The sequence below is a fragment of the Xiphophorus couchianus genome, chromosome 1, assembly GCF_001444195.1.
Source record: "Xiphophorus couchianus chromosome 1, X_couchianus-1.0, whole genome shotgun sequence".
NCBI classification, from domain to species: domain Eukaryota; kingdom Metazoa; phylum Chordata; class Actinopteri; order Cyprinodontiformes; family Poeciliidae; genus Xiphophorus; species Xiphophorus couchianus.
Window position 1 is genome coordinate 22013017 of NC_040228.1, and position 19466 is coordinate 22032482.

The 19466-nt window shown below is 37.7% G+C and overlaps 1 protein-coding gene across 1 annotated transcript; it reads left to right on the forward strand.

Annotated features, from left to right (window-relative positions):
• The first annotated feature begins 1578 nt into the window (after positions 1 to 1578).
• On the forward strand, positions 1579 to 9077 carry LOC114148147 (rho-related GTP-binding protein Rho6-like). The gene is made up of 5 exons (XM_028023171.1): positions 1579 to 1839; positions 2288 to 2375; positions 5967 to 6076; positions 6173 to 6307; positions 6716 to 9077. Exons 1-5 carry the CDS (start codon positions 1720 to 1722, stop codon positions 6947 to 6949), a joined length of 687 nt encoding a protein of 228 aa, XP_027878972.1. The 5' UTR covers positions 1579 to 1719; the 3' UTR covers positions 6950 to 9077.
• The last annotated feature ends 10389 nt before the right edge of the window (positions 9078 to 19466 follow it).

The window sequence follows — 19466 nt, forward strand, 5'->3', positions numbered from 1 at the left end:
TCTCCCACTTGTCCTGTGCTATCTTGTTATCTAAGGAGATTTGCAATCTACAGCATCAGTGACAATTTAAAAGTAGAACTAAAAAAAAGTTACATTCAGAAAATGACATAAATGAAATATTTAAAATGACAGATAATGACGGCCAAAAATTCATTGTTTAGAAAATGTGAATATTACATACAGTTGGTTACAAGATCACTACTTGACAGAAGATAGTCACTGACACCCTCCACAAGGAGAGTAAGACTCAAAATGTCACTGCTAAAGAAGCTGGTTGTTCAGAGAGAACATTTATAGAAGGTTAAGTGGAAGGAAGAAGTGTGGTAAGAAAATGTCCACCAGTATAGAATAATCTCAGCCGTGAGAGGATTGTCAAACAGTGAGAAGTGAGGCTGGACATCAAGAGCTACTACAAACTAGACGTATCCTACACATGGGCTTTAAGTGTCTTACCTGGGCTGAGGAGACAAATATCTGCACTGTTCCTCTTTTCTTAGATGGAAATAAACTTTGCATTTCATTAGAAAATGAAAGTCCAAGCCTGCAGAAAAAGTGGACTCCACCTTACTTGAAGTCCAGCTTGATGCTTCCACAGCTCAGTGAATATTTTTCTTGCCATGTCATGTCAATGCAACCATATACCAAAGAATTTTAGAGCGCTTCAAGTTTCCTTCTGCAGACAAACTTTATGGGGATGTTGATGTTATTTTTCAGCAGGGCGTGGCATCTGTTCACACAGCTAAAGGTACCAAAAGCTGAATCAGTACCCATGATGTACCTGTGTTTGATTGGCCAGGTACATTTTCTGACCTAAATTCTATGATGTCTTGTCTAGAGGATGATGAGAGACACCAAAGAGAGACACAATGAGAGACAGGTCGCCAGTCTTTCGCAGGCTATCAATACTGTATATTCTCATTCTTACATTAGAAGCTAAGTGCTTTTTTGTTTAGGTAATTTTCCTTAAATGTCAACATCCTGTAGAAAAAAACTCCAATTCTCTTTTTGTAAATGTTTTATGTTTCTCTTTGTTTTAAAACCTCAAAACAACACATTTCCTATAGTAGACATATATTGAAAAATTTTAGGTTTTATTTTCACAAAAGGTTATGTTACATTTTGCATCTCTAAAGGAGTTCAATTTAGCCAGACTGAGGACAAAAATGGCTCTTGGTTTGGTTTCAGACCCCTTGTCTATATGTATGGGGTTCCATTTTTTGGCAGATATTTTTGCCACCAATGGAATCCCATATGTCTAGAAGGCCTTGTAAAAAGTTGTGGCAGGGCGCATATGGCCCCCGGACCTTAGGTTTGACACTGTAGATCAATACAAAAATAACTGTTCAGATAATAGATGTTGTCACATGCAATAACTAGACGGTAAAATTGTGGTTTAAATCGAGATGGCTTTGATTTTTCTCATATTTTTTAAATAACAGTTGCTACATTTCTACGTATTTGTAGCGATAAGTGAGCTGAGTATTTCCCTGCGGCTGTTAGTGAGAAGGTGGGCATCTTCTCGTGCGCGGTCCTCGTGCACGACGCACTGCGCCGCTCTCATTGGCTGGCGCGACAACATAAAGTCCCGCTGCGTCTGCGGCTCCTTCACTGACTGAAACTAAACCGCTACTGCTGCTCAGCTTCAGAAACACTCCACAGTTTACCAGACCATCCCCACTCGTTTCTCCTCCAGTTTTATTCTGGGCTGCAGTCACAACAATGAAGGAGAGAAGACTCCCGCAGCCTTTTGTGGCGAGGTGTAAACTGGTCCTGGTTGGAGACGTTCAATGCGGTAAAACAGCGATGCTGCAAGTGTTGGTGAAGGACTGCTATCCAGAGGTAAGACACTGCTGCTCACATCTAAATCACTTGGATATATTAAAAAGCTTTTCTGTTTTTACGCCCTTAGAGGTAGAAAAACTATCAGTATGTAATTATACGTTTTTATATTAAATTTGAATATTCTGACATTCTTGATTCCTTCTGATTACTCCTTGGATTTGAGTATGGAGACTACTTTAGTATGATATAAAGCTTATACTAGGAGAAAGGTAGTTTAGTTAGAACAAAATTCTTTAATTTTTGCAATATAGATTTTTTATATAATAACTAAACCTCGTCAATAAGAAAATTAAAGAAATTATAATGATAAGAATTTAGCAGCAATGATTAGTTTATTACAAAATCCACCACCTCCTTTAGAGTTAATCTAAAATGGAAACCTGCAACACTGTGAATATGTGATGAGAATGTTTCCTAATCCCATTCTCCATTCCTCCTCATCCAGACTTACGTCCCCACTGTGTTTGAGAACTACACGGCTTGTCTGGAGCTTGAAGACCAGCGTGTTGAGCTCAGTCTGTGGGACACATCAGGTGAGATTCACAAGCTCCGATGCTATTTTCCTTTGCTGAATTTCCTGAAACCTGATGTGATCTCCTGTGTTCTCCATCTTTGTTTAAAATTCTCCCCAGTCTGGTCAGGGCTGAGCAGTAAGTTCAGTCTCAGAGCCGTATTGATGTGTTATATCTGCAACATGTTTACTCTCCCATTAAGCTCGGCCGGCCAGGAGCCGGATAACGATTATGACTGTAAATAAAGCAAGGTCTCATTCTTTTGGTTGCTTGCAGTGCTATCTGTGCTGTTTACGCAGGCTTCACTATCTCTCTGCCTGTTTGTCTGTCCTGTTTGAGCTTTTTATTCAGTGTGAAATCTTCTGAGGAATCTTGTCTGCTTGATAGCTGAAAGCAAACAATTTAGAGTCCGTAATGTTTGTAATCTAAATTATCTAATTATTTTACTGCTTACGTAAAATCTTTGGGTTAATCACTCCTGACAAAAAAAGCCATAACATTGTAAAAATTACCCGAAGCTTAGATTTCTCTGATAAAGTAATAACTTGTCAAGGATATAAAACTGTACAATCATATTAAACTATAGGAAACAAATTGTTTATTTATCTTTTTTGCTTAAACGTAGAGTAGAGATACAACAGTCAATGCCAGAGATTTCTGGCATCAAGTTAGTTCCATTTTACAGTATTGACCCTTAATCCTGATATTTCTTTTAGCATTTATGAAACAAAACAACAAAACAAAATCTTTATCAGCTCTGATCTGCAGGTTGAATGCTGAAAAATATGATTTTTTCCTGTTCATTAAATGCATCAAAACAAAAGCACGTATACAATTTTCCGTCTATAGATTTAACATGCAATGTCATATACTTTAAAGCACTTTTTGAGTTTAATTAAAGGTTAGGAACCAATGTTTTAATGCTTAATCAATTCTGTCATTTTGGATTCAAAAGCACTACCTCTGTTCGTAAACCTTCAATGTGTTTTTCCTCTCCTTAGGGAAAAACATCTGAATCTTTATTAGACTATTTAGTATATTTCTATAGCAGATATAATAAGATTTTTAAAGTTCTTAGTCCCATTGTGAGTACAGCAGTCGTGCACCCACTTTGTAGTTTTTTTGTTTCATCTGAGTTGGCGAAAGCCAATTTTTCTAACCTCAACATTGAAAGAAGTTGTTACCCTGGTCAAAGAAAAAATTTTTTAATCTGTTTTGTTTACACAAAGACTTAACTATGTGGTAATTTCTTTTGTCTGAGGTTAATCTAAAGAAAACAAAATCCCTCAGCAGATATTAAATGACTACACGTGTTCTTGGATTGTAAAAATCTAAAAAAAAAACCAAAACGTTTAATTGTGAAGCTAACCTGCAGATTTATCGATAAAACAATCAGCCAGAACGGCTTTTAGGTTTCTGGTTCAGCGTGTGAAAAGATAAACCGCATGCAGTCGCCGAGTCATCTAAGCACACAGAAGTCATTATGTAAATTAAATCGATAAGAAAAGCCACCAAGTGCACCAGCAGGGCTCTTTTGTAACAGTGCTGGCTGCAGCCTGAGGCTTGGTGTTCAGAGGAAGTCGAGTGGTGCCAGTTGGCCTTCAGAGTGGTTGTTTCACAGGGGAGAGGGGGGGATGCCTCGTCCATACGGGGGTTGGAAGTCTGCAAGAGTGAAGCCAATCGTGGTTCTTGTGTCTCTATGTGTTGTTGTTGTGAACAGAAGGCACAAGTGAGGGATACTGAGAGAAAATATGTGCTTGACCTCCATGCTTATGTAACCCAAAGCAGCACTGAGATAATTTGGGTTTGTACATTTGTCTCCCACGACGGAAAAACTTTCTTGACAGTCACCCCTTCTGGAGGAAGAGTTGCATAAGACTGATTTCCATTTGAATGAATAAATATAAACACACCGTCACTGCACTGTGCATAAATATCCACGTCGTCTTTACGTGTATGCCATACTGCTTTAGGTAAAGGCTTTTCTAAATATTGAATATTATTTTTAACAAAAATAAAGCTTTTACTATTAAATTAATAAATGTTTCTTTTAGCTCAAAAACAAATTCACTATCTCATTTTACAATCGCAACAGAGAGAGAGAGAAAAAATGCTTAAATTCTGGAATAGAAATTTGTCCTGTAACCAGCGGGTTGCCAGCTCAAAACTCGCTCCGTCCATCTCAGTCGTTTCCTCTGTAAGACACTTCATTCACCTCGCCACCATCAGTGTGTGAATGTGTGTATGAATGACTAATAGTAGAGTAAGCCGCTTTGGAGTCCTCTGACTTGATACGCCATAAAATGCTGGGCATTTTGCCATTTAAGGAGAAGTTGGAATTGGCTAATATCTATATTTGCTGGTCAGATCTTTATATTGATCACCTATGGTCCAGCAACCCCATATCAATATTAAATAACAATTCGTACTCAGAAATAGGACAATTTTTATGTGAACCTCAAGTTTTTTCTTATATAGCTGGTATTTGTCTCATTTTGCATCTTTTCCCAAGACACGCTGATGAGTGAGGGCGTGCCATTCATTTCTTTTTGTCTTTCACAGTAAGCCAGACAGTTTGAACAGATCGGCTTCTGTTGCTCAGCTAAAAGCATTGTGCGTCTTTGTGTGAGTGAGCATTATTTGTATGTTCAGGCGAGGTGGAGGTGCTAATGTGTGGGAGGCGGTAGGAGCAAGTTGTGTCCTCTTTAGATCTGTCTGCCTCCTCTTTCTCAAGTCTTACATCACCTCGGATGGTTATATGGGACATGGATTTTGCTTTCCATAAACAGAACACAAAAGTATATTGATAGATACAACTTGTGTAACGCATCCTACTTTACAAAGTTAAGTCAACAATAAAGACCGGTTAAATAAAACCTATGGGTGTAAAACTTTACATTTCACCAGGACGCCCTGATTGTTGGTTGCTCTTGCTAGCAGAAGCATCTATTCCTGTCCTAATTACATTTCTTATATTTGCTTCTTGTGCACATTTGGCCCCCGAGGACAGGACGAGGAAATTGAAGCTTGCTGTGGTTGTGTAGGTAGTGATTAGGTGGCAGAGGGAAGACAATAGAGTGCGGACATCCTGCCAATTTGTTTTTAGCTCTGGAACTTGTTCTGTTTATAGAAATGCAAGCAGAATTTGTGTCCTTCATTCTTCTGTTTCACAATACCTGAGGGGGAATCCCAAGGCCAGCGAACACAACTAATATGATATACAGTTTTGAGTGATTGCTCTTGTTTTCAGTTAATTATCTGAGGAAACATTTTGACGTGTTATGCACCACTGCTGTTAAATATTTAATTTCCAGGTGTGAAGTGCAGGTCCTTGCTAAAATTTACATAGCCATAGATCTTTTTCACAAACTGTCATATTAAATCCTCGTAAGTAGTAGATGTAATTGACATTTTATATGATACATCTAAAGTTTGTCAGTATTTCAGATATTTAAAACAAAAAACCTAATCAATATTTATTCACATTAACTGATATGAAATGCATATATCATTGAGCCCCATTATATTTATGATTTTATGTTGATTGTTAGCATGTCAAACCTCCTATTCAGCTATATAAAGTTTTGATCTAACTATTTGCTGCCCCTTTAGGCTCTCCATATTACGACAACGTCAGGCCCCTCTGCTACAGCGACTCAGACGCAGTGTTGCTATGCTTTGACATTAGCCGGCCGGACACAGTAGATGGTGCCCTGAAGAAGGTATGAGCAGCTGAGATTCCTGCTAGGTGGCATATTTGCTTTGCTATCTACAGTAATGATAATTAATAATAATAAACCTGCTTGTTTTATTTGCAGTGGAAAGCAGAGATTCAGGACTTCTGTCCCAACACTCGAATCCTGCTCATAGGCTGTAAGACAGACCTGCGAACGGATGTGTGCACACGCATGGAGCTGTCCAATCAGAAACAGGCTCCAGTCTCCCATGAACAGGTGAGCTTTTGTTGGTTCCCTTTTCCTTCTTAATGTACTTATATGACTTTCTCAATTAGAGGTGGGCAATATGGACTTAAAAGTTTTAATATGATATTTTATTGACTCTTATAATTAATTAAACTTAAAATCTTCACTTACTTTCATTATACTTTCCAATTTATTGATATTTGTTGATGTTTTTATTGACCCAACAGTGGAGAAAATAGTAAAACTAACAAATCCAGTAATAAGGACAGTTTAATATAAACATCATTAATTGGGATTTATCCTGACAACAATAAATCAAAATTATTATCATAGACATACAGACACACTGCATTTATTCTATACAATAAATTAACCCTTTTAGAATTTAGTTTTAAAAAAAACAACATTTTATTAAAAACGCTCCTCTTCATTTTGTAGGGTTCATCTTTGGCCAAGCAGCTCGGTGCTGAAGCTTATCTGGAGTGCTCGGCTTTTACTTCGGAAAAGAGCATCCACAGTGTTTTCCGTACCGCAGCTCTTGCCTGCATGAATAAACTGCAGCCTCCCAACAAACCCAGCCCGGTCCGCCGCCTCTCCAAAAGACTGCTACACCTTCCCAACAAGACAGATCTCCTTAGCAAGGACAAGTCCAAAAGTTGCTCCATCATGTGAACACAGCAAGGAGCTCGGAGTATGGAAAGAGAGGACAGTATTCTACCTGGTTCAGGTGGGGTCCAGGGTGTGCAAGGGAAAGAGAGCAATCATCGAGATTTTCACAAAACCTTTTACTCTTTTGCATCATCCTTCTCTAACTCCTGGCTGCCACAGTTTCCACAGATAGAAACTATTTGAAGTGGAGTTTCATGATCCTGTACAAATGGAGAGAAACATGTTGCAGCCCCACATAAAGGTTGTTGTGAATCAGCTTAACAATGCTCCGTTTCTTAACTCGTCCATGAAGGAAGCATTGTTTCCCCTCCATTAAAGTGATGAAATCAATTTAAAGCTCTGATAGCAGTGCCGTATCCCATCCATCTCTCTGTCCGGATGCCGTTTAAAGGTCACAGCATAGGCTGAGTGATGAGAACGTAAAATCTGAGAATGAAGCTGCATCTGCAGAAACCTAGCTGAGGAGATCGTAAAAAATTATTCCCCCACCAGAGCTCTCGCCGTAATATCTATTTTGAAATTAAAGTTGACAGCAGAACAAAAAAGATGACAAAAAGGGAGGGATTTGGCAAGCGGTGCGCTCATTTGCAGAAGGCAGTGGGAGGACAAAGTGAGTCCGTGAAGAAGTGCAATGTGATTCAGCACTACCATGAGCCGCAAGGTCGAAAAGGGTGGATGCATTTTGTTAAATACTTTCCACCTGTTTTCAGGAGGTTCTCTGCCATGCACCATCACCACACAAGTTCAGCAACCATAGCTATTTATTTTAGTGGCGTTACATGGAGGAATTATATTTCCAGACTGTTAATGGGTTCAATTTTCATTTTGTTTACTTTTTTCTTAGTCTTTTTTTATATAGAAGAGACCAAGAAAAGAGGATTTTTTTTGTGCTCCAAAATAAGTCAATGGATTATCTATGTTTCAGAAATACTCTTCCTCACGGGCAATAAGGGGAACAATTGTTCAGCTTGGTTCTACAAATATGTACTCATTACAGCCTACTGTCCTGAAACCTGGCCAGAAGACATCACACCAGTGACTAATCAGTTAGCACCCCAAAATAAAACTAAACCTGATATATCTTTTTTTCTGCATGTTTTTTGCTTGTCATACTCCACAGAATGTAGGATCTTGTAGCAAAGAGCTGAAAGTAAACACAACAACATTGTGCCGTCCTCATCCATGACCTTCTTGTTCTTAAAGGGAAAGTTCAGAATTTTTGAAGCAGGCTTTAAAAGATTACGATTTGTGATTTCTGAAACCCTGCTAAGACTTGAAAATTCAGCATGAGCCATGACAGTCGTCAGCCTTACTGTTATCTGCTGAAATTCTTGCTCTCATTCATAGCCTGAGAGAACTGAAGACATGGAACCAGACTTCTTCCGACTGTAACAACTTTAACACCAAAGAGTGTTGTTATTATGGACTTGTTATTATTGGGGACTTGGCTAAAAACATTGGTCATTACAAGATTTTTCCTCTTTAGATCTGATGACTCTCACAGCATCTTAATTTGTATGAATTGAGATTAGTTGGTAACAGATGCTAAAGCTAACTGCTAGTCCAAGCATAGCTAAGCACAATACAGACTTCCACAGTCCTAAAAGTGTGCCATCAATTAGCTTCCCTGTGAAACGTGTAGTGAGAACATTTTTCCACTCAGAATAAATTATAAAAAAGTAATATAGTGCATAAAAAATAAATAAGTGAACAACCTCCATTTTCTACCTGTTTAAATAAACATAGCTTTTGTGTCCAAACTTGTGATACGCAAATATCACAAGAATTTAAAGATTAATAACATAGCATTGCATAAACCACAATGACATTTTCGTTATTGTGAGATTTTAAGATAATAAAAGTTGGAAGTGCTACTCTGATTAGCTGTTTTCTATAGTCTCCAGGAGCAACGGTGGATGGTGAGAGAACTATGTACTGCAGGAGAAATGTAAATTATTCATAACCTTCTACAGAATCCCACTTCAAAAATCATGGGCTATCACTTATTTTTCTGCCATTGTCATTTAGGTTTTGGAGTTTGTGCTGCATGCTTCTGTAAAGAGGAACCTCTAGCCTGATACCTTAAACTATTTCAATTTGTGAAAATAAAATGCTCCTTTCTGGCTGCTAACATCCAGAGATTAACTGAAATAATACAGACTTTCCTCAAATTTTAATAACAAAAGATTTTCTTATATCTGCACTAAACTCAGCTTTGTTATGCAAAAAATACAAACTTTGTCACCTCAATGCCCAATTAAGGCTTTATTCAACACAAACTTATATAAACTCTCTATATTTAAGCTAACAGGCATAATTTGCACTCAGAGTAAATCCCATGAGAACAAAACATGAGTTGAATCCCTCGAACAGGCTGGTCCTGTATGCATTTTCTTTTCTCTCCAATCATTACGGAAAGCAGAAAATTTGATACTTTTTTTCTTCTTTTTTTTTGCTGGATGTTTTTGCTTATTGTTGTTTTCTCTGGCGTTGTGTTCACTGGAGTCTCCTGGCATTAAGCTGTTGACAGCTTGGCTAATGGAGGGCTTGATGATTTGTAGGTCTGCACCGGGAAGAGCAGCAATGTGCACAGCGGTGGAATTTAATGCGTTGCCTAGCAACAGTGTGAGCAAGGGCCATGCCTATATCTCCGACGGAGAGGAGGGGTAATGTCTCCGAGAAAAGCACGCCTCACCTTTTCTTTGTAGCATTAGACCGAAGCCTCAGCGAAGGTGACGGTGGGACATATCAGGGAGAAGCTGTGTCTTCAACATGTGTTTTCTGGTTGGAACACCGCAAAAACACAAAATCTTACCAAGTAATTTTGGTCCAGTTTCTAGTGTAAATATCTTGGTCCACTTGAAATAAGACAAAACTAACTTACAAGTAACTTTTCATCAAGATATAGGAACTTGTTTTGAGTCAGTAATTCCTTAATTTTGATGAATAAGTACATTGGACAAGTAAAATGATCTGCCAATCATTGGCAGATCATTTAAATGACAGATCAAGTAAAATGATCTGCCAATCATTGGCAGATCATTTAAATGACAGATCAAGTAAAATGATCTGCCAATGAAGTCTCATTGGCAGATCATTTTACTTGTCCTATGTCCAAGCATCAACCAGTTTAAAAATAAATACAAAGCTATGGCTGCGTTCACACTGCAGGCTGAAGTGACCCAATTCCGATTTTTTATTTTATTTTATTTTTTTACGTAATGTGAGCTGTATCTGATCTTTTCATGACAGTCTGAACAACACAGGTCGGATTCTTTTCAAATGCGACCCAGGCTGCTTACGTATCCGAGTCAAATGTGACCTAACATCCAGGTCACGTTCATCCTACCTGAACGTCACTGATACTCGACAAACGTCACTGTTCTGTGTCCTGATATGCGCAAGCGGGAAGAAAAACAACAACCATGACGGACTATAATGAGGATTAAGTTGTTAATATGCTGGTTCCGGTCGGACAACAACTTCAACTGTGTAAGCTATGGTCTACCGTTAGCATCCATGTTTACTTCCGCAAACACTGAGCACTTCTTCTTTTTATGGCGGTTGGCAAAACACTGACGTTATTGCGCCCTCTACTGCGCATGCGGGATACTTTCAGGTTGTTTGCCCGTTCACACTGGGAAAAAATCCGATTTGACGAAAAATCTGAATTGGGTCACTTCAGGTTGCAGTGTGAACGTAGCCTATGTTACTCACGTTATACAGAGAACATTAGCTGTATGTCAGGTTGTTATTTACAATTGTCATTGCTACTGTTAGTATTATCCGTACCTTTTCTTGTCTCTAGAGAGATAGTTTGTAACAATTTTGTCTGTTGAGTCAGTAGGTAAAATATTTCATTAAATTGAGATAAGGGGATTAAATAAGTGTTGCTACTCATTTTCAAACAGAAAAGTCATGGTAAACAAATTAATTTGTTCTTGTTTATGCATGCACTTGTTCTCTTGTTTTTTTTTTATTTTAAAATAAATACATAATACTTATAACATGGGAAAAATGTCTTGTTATAAGTTAAATGATCTGCCATTGGAACTGGAACTTTTTCACCAATATTAAGAACTTTTTGACGTAAAACAAGCTCTTATATCTTGCTGAAAAGTTATGTACGAGTTAGTTTTGTTTTATTTCAAGTGTACTAAGATATTTGCAATAGAAATTAGTCCGGAAATACTTTCAAAGGGTTGTGTTTTTGGAGTGAAAGGCGTCCCATACTAGTAGCAGTCATCTGCTTTAGACTGGAAGCAACACAAAGTTTTTAAATGTGAATCTTCAAGCTGTGCTGCGGTGCTTATTTAACCACTGACTTGGTATGTGTCCCATACATCCCAAACTAGTTAATTATAATTACACTGTTTCACGGCTTCTCTTGCTCTTTTTTTTTTTCCAGATTTGTTTTGTACATAATCTCCTTCATAGAGCTGTTTACTCCCACTGAGGAATGTTATTGAAGCAAAACAACATGCTTGTATGAAGTCGCCCCTCATGGCTTAAATTATTGCCAAGATCCTGTATTTGTTATTGCTGTACCGTCTTTAAAAGTTTCATTTAAGTAAATATGCCTGAATTTTGTTTACAAGTGTTACTTCTGTGATAAATCAATAAAAGATAAACATTTGATGGACATATTATGAAATCAAGTCAATTTTTATGTTAGAATGTTTATGTTCTGAGTTAAAAACACCAATTTCAATTAAATATATATATATAAAAAAGACAAAAATAGGAAGTGTAGAAATCCTACATATATGCAACACTTCGCATGTATGATGAGTTGAGACATTAACTCTTCTGTAAGTTCAAAGTTCAAACTTATCAGAAACTATCAAAGTAGAATAAAAAGCTATTTTGGGGATTTATTTGAACTCAAGGCTTTTATGGAGTGAGCAGCTGATAGTTTGGTGGCACATTGTCTGTGTTGACTTCAAGATGACTGATAATATATCTTCATTTTTTAACCAAGGGCAAAGGAAGATGGACAGAGTAAAATGCAAAGCATTCCTGGAAGAAAACTTGCTAAAGTCTTTCAAAAAAAAAAATTGAGACTGCAGTAGAAGTTTCCTTTTAGGAGGACAATTAACCAAACCATACAGCCTGAGCTACAACAACATGACTTAGATTAAAATTGGCATTAGTGGACTGAACTTGAGCTATTTTAAAATAATAATAATGGGTTCAAATTTCAATGTGAAAAGCTGCTCGTTACAAAATGACATGGGGTTATAATACATGTTTACCACATTATTTTGCAATCAGAGCATCCATTTCCTCTCTGCTTTACAAAATATGGATTACTTTGCATTTGGTTATTACACAGAACTCTAATAAAGATCCTTTCAAGTTTGTGGTTTTAACATGATCTTTTGTGAAAACATTTGAGGGGTGTGAATATTTTTGCACGACATTTTACATAATGTTTATACAAAAAAATGAAAGATAAACAGCTAGCTGAATCCAAATTGTTTTGTTTATGCGCAAATCCTGTTGTATGACTTTAATGCTGTGTAATGCATGTTTGTTTTCGGAATAAACCTTGAATAATGAAGCCTTTAATTGCTGTGTTGCATCTGAGGTAGAAAAGACTGCATAAAAGATAGAAAAAAATATATATAATGAAAATAAAAAACAAGTATTCATGAAAGAAAACCGTAGTTTCATTTATGCTTTGGAAAAGAAGGGATGGAAAAACTTTACTGTTTGAAGTGTCGCAGTAAAACTTTCATAATTTTATCCAAAATATTATAAAACTTTCCTTTCAGGTAAAGAATTCCTTTGATATTATGTTTCTGTTGCCTCTTTCTCTCTTTTTCCTCTTAGCCATCCATCATTTGCTCCGTCACAATGTTTGCTGTCTTTCCCATGACTTGCCAGATCTTTGCCGTTATCAGCTCGTCTCTGTTGGCTCTCCGATGAAACCATATAAATGAAGTGGCCTGAATGTTTGCCATTCCTGAGCTATCACACAGGATACAGCTTATCCGCTCCCTTTACACAACAGCAGACAGGCCAATTGGGGGAATTAGCAACCGCCGATAAATTTCATATTTGCTGCTGCGAGGCTGATTTTATACAGCTAACACAGAATGGCTGCTTGATCGTCTTTTGGATAAGCGGAGCTGCTTCTGTACTCCTCTGTCCTATCTCTTTCTGCCGTTTATGATTCCCCGTCTCATTTTGCCAAGAACGTTTCATGTCTCATCAAATCAGGTAGGCTTATGACAAACCTGTCGCTACAGGGCGTGATTATGCAGTTTGGCACATCCATGGTAGATGTGGTGCCAGTCCTGTCACTGTCCTTTCACAAAAGCGTCTACTATTTCAAGGTTTGTTCTGTCTTTTTCTTAATACTGTGGTGCTAAAATATTATTGGAAAACTGTCACAGCAGATATACTGTAAATGAATCAGTATCTGAGTTTCTTAGCTTGTATAAAACAGGTTGAATGAATCTGTAAAAACAATTCAGCCAAAAAGCATAAAGGTGAGCTTTTACAAATTTAAATATGTAGATATGATTTGCATACCCACGCTACTATGGCTAATCAATAAAAACACTTGAACAACTTCTTAATATACTTTGTTGTTCCAAAAACATGAAACCCTCTTCTATTGTTGATAAAATGGTGGGAAAATATTTTGAAACGTTTTTGATCTTTGTACTGATCATTAAACAAATACAAATAAATTGTGTAAGTGACTTAAAACAGGAAACGTTTAGTCTGATTTGACGTCAGGCTGTAAGGGGGAAAAAAACTACATTGTACGCAATCATTTTGTTTCAACTGTATGTATAGGAAAGGTTATTACTGAATGGAGAACAGATGAGTGACATAATAATAGCATATACAAATGCAAAACAAACACAAACTTTAAAATTATGACTTGTAAACTAATCATCAGAATAAAGATTTTCTGCAAGTTTTAGATTTGACACTTTAGTTTTGGGTAACAAAACTGAACATGTTGGACATGTTTAGTTGCCCATGTTGCTCATGTTGTCCAACATGGGCAACTTGTTGGACAAAGTTTGGCAAAGATCTTGAATCAGTATAAAATGATGCAAACAGGTCAGTATGATATCTATGAAGAGAGTCTCAAATTCTTTGGTAAAGATAATATTAAACAATGTGTATCCCTTAAAGGTTCATTTTTTTAAAAACAAAATGTTGAATTTGACATCTACAGTAGGTTTTGACAATAAGCTCAAGCCCGAAATTTGGTCTGAACAGGACAAAGAAAACCTGAATTACTCTGACATGTTTGACATGAACCAACAATCAGGATTGTTCCGGATTGATCTTTGTCGACCTGACGTGTGTCCCCTCCTCTCAGCTAACATATTAGCCTCCAACAGAGAAGGTGGAAGTGCTGACGTTCATAAAAAGAGGCATGGATGAAAAAAAAAAGACTTCTGCCATCTGAAACCCTCTGTGAAATTTAGACAAGAAGGTTGTTTTGTGGCATTTTTCACTGGCACGTAATCTCTTAATCTATCAGACGGGATGGTGCCGATAACCCACACACACACACCCCCACCCCCACGCAAGAAGCAGGGTCACACATTCTCGCAATCAAGCCCTCAGACGTACCTCACACTGCAGCAGAAGCAGCAGAAAGAAGATGATGAGGGGGTGGAGGACTTGAAAAAGCTTTGCAGCCTGGATGCTGGTGACGAGCGATCTGCAGCCTGACATATGGGTAGCATTCCTTCATGCAGCAGGCTCTGTCACAGCTGCTCTGACAGTGTTGTAACACCTGTCTCTGTGTGCGAAATAGGAGTGCATGTCAACGTGTCAGCCAGGCGAGGAGGAGAGAAAATTAGAGTTGTCTTTGACTATCTGCGGCTCAGTCAAAGGAACATCGACTCCATCGTGTCTTTCCATGTTACTTTATTTGGATTCTTCAGCTCGTTTTATTGCTGATAATCCAGGTATTATATGCAAGAGATAAATAGAAGCTTTTTCTTGTTAAATTGCTTATCTTGGAGGTACACCTGTTTCCAGAGACAATGCATGATTTCTGTTGTGTGTGGTTTTATTTTGGATATTTAAATTGTCTTCCAATTTCAGTATGGAGTGTCCATCCATCCATTTTCTAACACCCTTGTCCCTAGTGGGGTCAGGAGGTGCTGGTGCCAGCTAACGTTCCAGGCGAGAGACGGGGTTCACCTTGGACAGGTCGCAGGACAGACAACCATGCACACACACACACACACACACACACACACACTCACACTCACACCTAGGGATAATTTAGAGAGACCAGTTTACCTGACAGTCATGTTTTGGGACTGTGGGAGGAAGCTGGAGTACCCAGAGAGAACCCACCATGCACAGGGAGAACATGCAGAAAGACCCCAGGACCTTCTTGCTGCAAGGCAACAGTGCTACCAACTGCGCCACTGTGCAGCCCCAGTGTGGAGTGTTCTGTACAAAATTAAGGTGTATTAGTCTTTGGGAGGGAAAACTTGCATTATTATTATCTTTATTTTAGTTAAAACTGCTATCAAAACGACACTATTATCATTTATCTTAAAATTTTAAAGAAATTTTAAAAATGTGCTGTGAACTTGTAGAACAAATCCAGCAACTAATTTCAATCAGAAGTAAATAATTAGTGTGTTTACTTATTTACATGACTAAATGTGAAATACTTGATAGGGTATGAATACTTTTGTAAGACACTTTACGTTTTCCATGAGCGATATGAGAGTGCGATCAATCTTCCTGTTCCGGGAAATGAAATAAAAAAGCAAATGTTTTCCAAAAAGGTCAGCCAACATATCCTCTCAAAATACAAGCTGTCAAAGTCAAGTCATGTCATAGTTTGTTTCTCTCGTCTTTCATCAAAAAAGGCTAGACGAAGAAAGAAAAAGAAGGCCAGACTGGCTGCCCCATAACTGCCAGAGAAATGATAAAAATCAGAGCTGACCCTCTCCGATTTCACAGGACTTATTGAAGCTGAAGTTTTGTTTCATACGTCCATTCGCATATTTATGATTTTTTTTTTATTTCAAAGTTGCCCGAAGTGAGAGCATCAGACAGCTGACAGACTGCTGGTAAGCCTTCTTCAGTCCTGCAGCCTGAGGACTCGTGTTAATACTAACTAAATTATGCTCTATTAACATCATCCTGCGATGCAAAAACGCGCCAGAAGTCAATGAGTGTGAGAGTAATGTGTGTCACTGGGTCAATTTAGCTTGGCACGGTCTAATTATCAGTTCATGTGTGTTTTTATAAAGTCTGTATTTGCAGCTAGAGGCATTCATATGTGAATGGGATTTGGTGTATGATTGTGGCGCGTGCTAAGCAGTTTATTTCGTATGCTCTGCAAATTTTCTTAGTTTTAATCGCAGCAAGGCGAGCCAGATTCATACATGCTAAGAAGAGGATGGTGATGGAGCCCCTTCCCCCATCATGTCCCTGCCAGAGTGGAATAAATTCCCTTGGTGGGTCGCCTCTGCCCTGGTCCCAACCCCCCCTCCGCCTCCCCTTTCAACCTTTCTGCCAGAACCCCATATTTTATGGCTCTGCTCACCTTCTACAGATCTAACCTCCCTTCCTTCATCCTGCACATGTGCCCTGCTTGGCACGCCCTGAGGGCATGTCAAGAGTGAACGCTCTCCAGCAGCTTAATTAGGCAACTATGCCTGGCATCCAGAAGTATGGAGAGGGGGCTAGGGGGTCCCAGTGCTGGGGGCAGCTGAGGTACGTCGGTATACGGGGTCGACTTTAGTTAGGATCTAAGGGATATGCTTTAGATAAAGGGTGTACAGCTGGGGAACAGCTAAACCCCATCATATCTGTGTTAGCCAATGATCTGAATCCAGCTAAAGCCTGTTACTGGGGGCCAAACCTTTACTGTTGCTTGTTATTCAAACATGCTACAGCTACACTGGTTGACTCCAAAAGAGCTGAATTATTTTTAAGCAACCCTGGATATTGTTTCCTTATTTACACAAACCTCGCTTTAATCAGTCGCCAGCTGTTAGTGATCAGAGTGATGTAACAAACGATAATATCCAATGTTAGATGAAACAGTTTAGCCTCTGGGCAAGCAGAAACACACTGTAATTTATAGCAAAACATAAAAAAGTGCTTTTTTGTGTAGAAGACCAAGCTGTCCTGAATTTGAAATTGATCTTTCTCACTGCAGAATAAAGAAATGGTTTAAAGCCACACAGTTTTCAGCTTGCAACTCAACAAAAAAGACTCATTAGGTGAATTATCCCCTGAGTATACAGGACTTGAGTACATTCAACAAATAAATAAAGACGAACATAATTGAAAAGTTCATTTATTTAAGCAACTCAAGTGACACACATCTTAATTACACACAGACAGATATTTTTAGCTTTTATTTATGTAACTATTTTCTACTTACAGGTAGTGAAAACAAGACATTTACCACCAATAAAAAGCAGTTTTAATAAAGGTGTGTGATCTTGATAAAAAAGCATGTTTAATACCTGCTTAAAGACTGTTTTTCTGACAACGTCATTTTAATCTGACCAACAAGCCTAATTTGAATTAATATTTTAACTTATTGAATATGAATGAATATTACCCTAATATAAGACGCAGTTTTAACTTTTTGTTTTCTCCTCAGATCACACAGTCTTATATTGTCTTTGCTTTGAAGCTTGACAAATGTACAGCTAGATTTAGCTTTTTTTTTTTTTTTTTATATATAAAAAGCTTGATAGTGTGAATTACTTTTTAGTTTTAATTAGAAATAATTCTTGTGTTGCACCTTTAAAACTATTATGTTTTCTCATGCAATAATTATGGATTTTTGTGCATAGAATTAGTGTAAATTGTTTTGCATATTTAAGTTATTCTAAAGTGATTTGGAGGATTTCCAGAGGCAATGTGTGAAGAAATCTCGTATCACCTAACGGTTACCCATTGTTTGCCAACATATCATTTATAAAACTTGTCTTGGTCCAACTTCAGAGAGTTTGATTACTTCCTAAGAAAACAGAAGAAGAAACAATAATAATACTGAGATGTGAAAGCTTTGACTGTATCCAGATCTTCTCAGATGCTAAGATCAGTCGTACCTACTCGACTGTTTTTGTTGCATCTTCTAGTTGAGCACCTTACCATTATTGACTCCACTCAAAGTAGTTTTTAACTTAAGTTTGCAGCATCTGTATACCAGCTGAAACTTGGACCAGATTTAGTCATGCAATAAGATGAGTATCCCACAGGTAGCTTGTCTTGCTGCATGCAAAACACATGTTGTATGCAACATTATTGTAACACTTGTTGCATGCTCAAGAAGCAGCTGCTGGGCTTCTTTTCCACAGATGTACAAGAACACATACTGCATAAAATAAACCTGTTGTGTAGCATTTAATTGCTCAGATGAAAAGCCACAAACTAATGGAAAGTATTATGTGCAGCAAGACAGTCAGCCTTTTATCCTTGTTGTCTTTTAGCAACAATGTGGGATAAAATCCAGTTAACTTTTTCGGTCTCACCAGTCTGTTGTTTTCAACTTCAGGAGCTTTTCATTTCTTATGTATGTTTAACAGTTGTTTTTTTCACCATTAGTTTTGATTATCTCCACTGAAACAGTTCACCTTCAGAAGGGCTCCATAAATCTCCTTTGATCTGAGGATGGAAGGAAAGGAAGGTCCAGAATATGAATAAGTGATCGAGCCAATCCTGACTCAAACACAGCAGCATCTAACATGTCTTTTATCTACATGCAGTAGCTTGTACACATACACACACACACAGAGAAGACACTGCTTTAAATTACAAGAAGAAGAAAAAAACGGATTCCTGGGAAGACAGCCGTTCTTGAATTTTAATCTGCTGCAAAGGATGGTGCTTGTGTGTACAGAGCAGACAGGGATATTTCATCATCATGGCTGCTGGTCTGCATTACAATATAGTATTGTGTTGTGTTTCTTTTTTCAAACTCTGGGAATCCAGACAATGTTGGCATGAAATTATTTTTTGTTCTGAATTTTTTGACGTACTTGTTAAATGTCACAATTTAGTTATCTTGTCAATTAATTAAAGTAAAAATTATTGAACACTTTTTTCTGTCCATCCAGAAATAACGCCATTATCCAACTCTTGAGTAAGTACGTGAAAATCGTGAGAAATTGCTATTTGTTGAAAAAAAGAAAAAGAAAGGAAGAAACAAAGAAAAAAAGAAAGAAAGGGGAGAAGAAAGCAAGAAAAGAAGAAAGGTCCTATTTTGCAACTTATTGTCGCCACCTGGTGGCCAAACAGATAAATCCAGCTTAACACATTATGTGTTTGGATAATTTAGAAAGACTGAAATAATAATAATAATAATAATAATAATAATAATAATAACTGGTTTTCAAAAGGTTTCACATTTACCTCTAAATCATTATTTTATGCCATTGTACAGTTTAAACATCAAAAAGGTATTAGACTTAGTGGTTGGATATATTTTCATATTAATGTAATTAAAAACATTGTACGGGGGGTGCAGTGGTGGAGTAGGGGATAGCCCTCG